This window comes from Peromyscus leucopus, chromosome X, assembly GCF_004664715.2.
Source record: "Peromyscus leucopus breed LL Stock chromosome X, UCI_PerLeu_2.1, whole genome shotgun sequence".
Taxonomy (NCBI): domain Eukaryota; kingdom Metazoa; phylum Chordata; class Mammalia; order Rodentia; family Cricetidae; genus Peromyscus; species Peromyscus leucopus.
In genome coordinates this window covers 81,518,456-81,523,957 of record NC_051083.1, presented here as the reverse complement: position 1 = coordinate 81,523,957, position 5,502 = coordinate 81,518,456, and the positions used below count along the sequence as shown (strand labels likewise).

Here is a 5,502-nt window from a genome sequence, read left to right as displayed (position 1 = left end):
CGGGTAGATAGAGGAGAGAAATTCTGGTCAGAGAATGGACATTTTGAGAACTCAAAATCCATCACCAGTGATATTTCCTCCAACAAGAACACACTTACTCCAACAAGGCTATACCTTCTAATCTTTTCAAATAGTGCCACTCCCTAAGTACTCAAATATATGTGCCTATGAGGGTCATTCTTATTCATACCCTGTCACTAAATAATTTTTTGTTTGCCCTTTAATTGTAATATTTTTATTTATGTCCTTGCTCGCATGGAAAAGAAAATTTTCAAAATCCAGTGAGTAGTGTTAGATGGTGCATCTGGTGTGGGGAGTGTGAAGGGAACTTTAGGGTTCTGTGTGACAGGGAGTGGGGACATGGCCTACTGCTGGAACACCAGGTGGGACCCCAATCACAGGTTTTCCATCAGCCAGTCCAGCAGCTGTAGTCGCAGGATGTTTCCCACTGCCTCATCTAGCTGTTGCTCCTTCTCATACCTCAGCACCAACTGCAGAACCTCCCCAATTCTGTGGCCTTTCTCCATAGCAGTGGCTGAGAGCTGAAGCAGCTTCTCCTGGATTCCTTCATCATCGCCAGCAAAGTACAAATAGGGACATTGAGCTGTGAGGCAGCTACCCACTGCAGGACAGATTGCAGCTGCTTGTTCTGAACAGTGTCAGCCAGATTGTGGTTGCTGACAATGACCTTGGGTATCTTGCATCCCTGGGGCGGCTGTCCTGACAAACCTCTCAGTTGGTTATGGATGGTTTGGTAGGCATTCTGTAGGAGGGTTTCAGCTGTCCCCATGCCCTTGACTGGTAAGCAGCATTCATATAAGTTATCTGGGAAGGCAGAATTTGGCCTGCTGGCATCCCCACACTTTTCATCTCCCAGCTCTGCCAAGGGAGAGTCACAAGATTTGGCAATAATGAGGCATAACTTCATCACAGAGTCCTTGAGGTGTTCTACCATCTGCCCATTCATGCAGCCATCTAGCTGGTTGGCGACCATCTTGGTTAGTCCAGAAAAGGCACCACCAGTCTCCTCATCCTCACAGAATTTCGGGGCAGGAGGGGTCATAGGCCTTTCGCACATATTGATTTCTTCTTCCTTAACATTCTGCCCCTTGGATTCACTTCGGTTACCCTTGAAGGTGGTCTCACTGAGTAAGTTCCGGATAAAGTTGAAGATGACACTCATCATATCCTTCTTTTCTGTTTGTTCTTGGTCACATATCTTAGGAGGAGACTTAAGTCTGGACTCATCGTGAACTACAGGCTGCTTGTTGGCGGGGAAGTTGGTGCTGGCAGCAGCTTCCAGGAAGCTCTGAGCATCCATTCTTCCTCCCTGGGCCAGGTGGTACTGAACCAGAAGCAGGGCTGACAGAATCAGGTCCTTGGCCCAGGAGTCTGATTGACACATAAAATTTTCAAAAGTCTCTGGCTGCTGTGGAGGAGGGCTTAAGTCACAAGAGTCTGAAGACTCAAAGGAAACCTCTTGCTGATGAGGGGCACCCTGCTTTGTGGCACGATCAAGGTCAGGAGATTTACAATTGTCTTTTTGATGAGTTATGTGCCACATGCTCAGTACCTCCTTAATAATGTGCTTGCCCAGAGTTTCAGCACATGTCTTCTCTTTTTCTGGTTTGCATGCAGCAATCAAACTTTCTCTCAGTTTTGATTCTGATTTCATCGAAAAGTTCAGGTTTGGTTGTCTAGGGTCACCACCCCGTGATTTCATGGAGATAAGGGAATAGCTCTCAGACTTGTCCTGGCTTTCCTGCTCTCAGGGAATTTCTTGGCAAACATCACACAGTACAGCTTATCCATCATGGCATCCATGATATCTGTGGCCTTTTGGTTTCCATGAGAAAAAAGGCTTCGTTTCACGGCTGCGACAAAGTCTGTGTCAGTCATTAGGCTCCCTGTGACATTGTGGAGGTTTTTCATGAACGAGTCGATAAGATCAGAGACAACCTCTTTTGCATGCTTGATCAATACCTTCTTCATCAGAAGAGTGGCAATGGTTGTGTCTTTCACCTGGATCCTCAAGGTTTTCATGATGGATACCATCATGTCAGATACCACACTGTTGGCATAGGTCATAATCCCTTGACTGACAGAGCTTGTAAAGTCATCAGTTCTGTCCTGGCCCCTGAATATCTTTCTTTCTCCAGGAAAGGACCTTCTACCGTCCTTGGCATCCCCTGCATTCTGAGATTCAAATACTTCCTTATAGAAGAAAGACTTCTTAGAACCAGGCTTGTCATCTGGACACTTGCCATCCTTGGTGCTCTCCTTGATCTTCAAAGTGCTTTTGTATCTTAGACTAGGGCTCTGTCCTGACCCCAAGGCTCTGTCTCCAGAGCCTGGAGCTTTGTCACCAGTGATGTACTTGGAACATGCAGAGACGGTCTCATTCACCAGCTCAGAGGCTACTGTACTCAAGCTTTTGTGGGGCGTGGGCTCATCCCCCATAAACAACGACTGATGGATACATTTGTTTTCAGAGCCATGAATCTTCTCATCGATCTCCTTCTGGACCATGGCTAGCACTAGGTTTGTGAGGCAGTTGGCATAGAAGGAAACTTCATCTATGGAATTCCCATTACCAGCTAGGACACAGGGGCCTTTGGAAGGGATCTCCTTGTGAGTCATCTCGAAATGCAATCTCCCTGGACTGCCCTTGTGGGTGGTATTGTAATAGTCGGCACAGAAACCTTTGCGTTGGTCTCCCGGGACGGGCACTTCCTCCATAACTGATAACTCTCCAGGCTTGAACCTCGAGTCCTGGAACCCTGCCGTACTTTTTTCCAGGTCTCTGCAAAGCCAGCTGAGCACTCAGACAGGATCTGTTGATGCATCTTTGGCAACAGGGGCAGAGGAGGGCACCTCTGCATTCCTATATCTCTCCCCGACTTGTGCATTCTGTGCAGGCTCTCGCTTTGCTTTTTCAGTTTTTCCTCCCTTCAACATGGCAAGTGCGGGGCCACGTCTCCTCCTTATCCCAGGCCCTACCCCGCAGAGCTGTCTGACACTTTCTGGTAACAGCCCACCAAGTGTTGGACTTTGAAGGCTGGCCATTTTGCATGCAGACTCCCTAGCAATATAATGATCTTCACAGCTCATTCCAGAACGAGGATTCTGTTTTTCCCTTCCATTTCTTTTTCTCTCCTCCAGTCCGCTTTCACTCCCAGACTACCTTCTCTACACAACCTGCTACCCGCCAGGTCCGTTCTCAGTTGTGTCATTCTTATTCATACCCTGTCACTAAATAATTTTTTAAAAAGAGAAAATACAGTATTTTTCTTTGAGTGTGCATGGGCAGGGTTGTCATGCTGTGAGTGTAGATTTCAGATGACAACTTCAGGAGTCCATTTTATTCTTCCAAAATATAGGTCTGAGGGATCAAGCTCAAGCTGTCAGGCTTGGCAAGAAAATCTTCACCAGTTGAGCCATTGCTACTGCTCATAAAATGATGTTTTAAATCCAAATTTGTTTATAAGTAAAAGTGGCTGCCTGTGAACTATAATTTTGCTTTCTCGATATATCCTGGCATGCAGACATTTAAAATATTTCTTAAGTAAATGAAGGAAGGAAGGATTAAACAAAATTAAAATTCCTAAGTGATAATGGTTGGGTTTTTGTTGTTCTGTTTTGTTTTATTTTTTTTTTTTTTGAAAGAAGTGATGGTTTGGATGAGAAATGTCCCCCATAGGCTCAGATATGTTCACTTTTGGCCCTCTAGTTGGTGATGCTATTTGAGAAGATTATGGAACTTTTATGCCACAGAGCCTTGCTGGAGAAAGTATGTCACTGGGGGTGGGCTTTTAGAATTTATTGCTTTTCTCCACTTCCAGTTCCCTCTCTGTGTCTTGTATGTGGCTGGAGATGTGGTCTCTCAGCTTCCTTCTAATTGTACTGAAATGTGATTTTGATTGTATGTTAATAAATAAAGTTGCCCGGGGGTCAGAGCTATTAGAGCCATAGACAGAGTGTGGCGGTAGTGGCACACGCCTTTAATCCCATAGATCTCTGTGTGTTCAGGGATACAGCCAGCATTGGAGACATATGCCTTTAAGACCTAGGGGGCTGTACATTCAGACGAGGCAGTCACGTGTTTGGGTTTACAACCAATGAGAAGGCAGAACAATAATACTATAAAAAAGACATACAGACAGGAAGTAGCTCTCTTTTGGGAAGCTGGGACACCGCAGGCGGAAGGGTGAGATCTTAGCTCTGAGCTCTGACCTCTCGGCTTTCTCTTTTACATTGTTTCTTTGTTTCTTATTTAATAAGATGGTTAGTTACATCTACACTGTGTCTTGTATGTGGCTGGAGATGTGGTCTCTCAGCTTCCTACTCTAGCTGCCTCTTGCTTCCTGCCATTATAGACTCACCCTCTAGAACATTAAAGAAAAATAAACCCTTTCTTCCACAAATCACTTTATGTCAGTGTCTTATCCCAACAACAAAAAGTAACTAATACAAAGGACTTTCTTGGAATATAATTTGCTGCATATGAATTTAAAATTGTAAAGTCATTAGGCAAAAATATACATGAATTTAAAACTATAAAGTTATTAGGTGCAGTAGAACAGGCCGATAGGGTTGAGGAAATTGGCTCAAAACAGTTGACAAGGCCTGCACATAATCCACTTCCTTATGAGCCAACCTGGAATCTGCCTAAAGGCCTAGCAATAGGTGCTGTCAGAGTTCCTGGTCACTGTCAGAGTTTCTGATCATGCCCAGCCAATGAGGGATGATCATACAAGGCCAGCAGATAATGACAGAGACTGGGTGCCTGGAGGAGGGTATATAAGGCCTTATCCATTATTAAATGAAGGAGTTCATTATTTGCCTTCAACTGACTCCCAGTGTCTGTGCCATTGATGCTGTGCCTTCTCATCCCCTCCCTTGAGGAAGTCCTTAGAATGCAGCAACTTCTGGCACTTGAATATGGGGCTTCTGTTACTTTCTCTCTTCCAGGATAGTTTCTGATCATCTCCTTCTCTTCACTCATGGTGCTTGACAGTGCCCCCACACAAGATGGTGTGTTTCAGTAAGAAGGTCCCTCAATGTTGTGTTCTTTTGGTCCCTTTGGCAGGTGAGCATTTGAACCCCTATTTTTTTCTTTCTTATGTGTTGTCTGTCATGTTTGTCTGCCCATCCTATTAGGAAGTCACTTTTTTTTTGTTTCAGTTCGCCCAGAACCTCCACATAAGGACTGACCCTCCAGGAGGTAGAATCAAGGCACAGCTTCCGAATACCATCCCTTGTCCAGAGACACCTTGTGAGCATACAGCCGTGGCATAAAAAACCATGGAAGTCCCCCACTAAGCACAAGACATAAAGGTCTAATACAAATTTTCACCCCACTGACTGACATCTACTCTCTGACTATTATTTGCTTGCTGTTTCCCTCTAAAAGATAGGTAAACTTTTCATCACCCGCCCCACTTCCCTGTCAGATATCTCTATGATATCTGATAATGAGGAGACAGACAGTTTAGGCCCCAT

General features: G+C 45.0%; 1 protein-coding gene across 1 annotated transcript; it reads right to left on the bottom strand.

Moving 5' to 3' along the window:
* Positions 1–395: 395 nt before the first annotated feature.
* LOC114683749 (A-kinase anchor protein 3-like) lies at positions 396–3,066 on the bottom strand. Its single transcript, XM_037198789.1, is given in 3 exon segments — positions 396–592; positions 595–1,755; positions 1,758–3,066. Coding segments are annotated over 3 exon segments (2,667 nt in total).
* Positions 3,067–5,502: the final 2,436 nt, after the last annotated feature.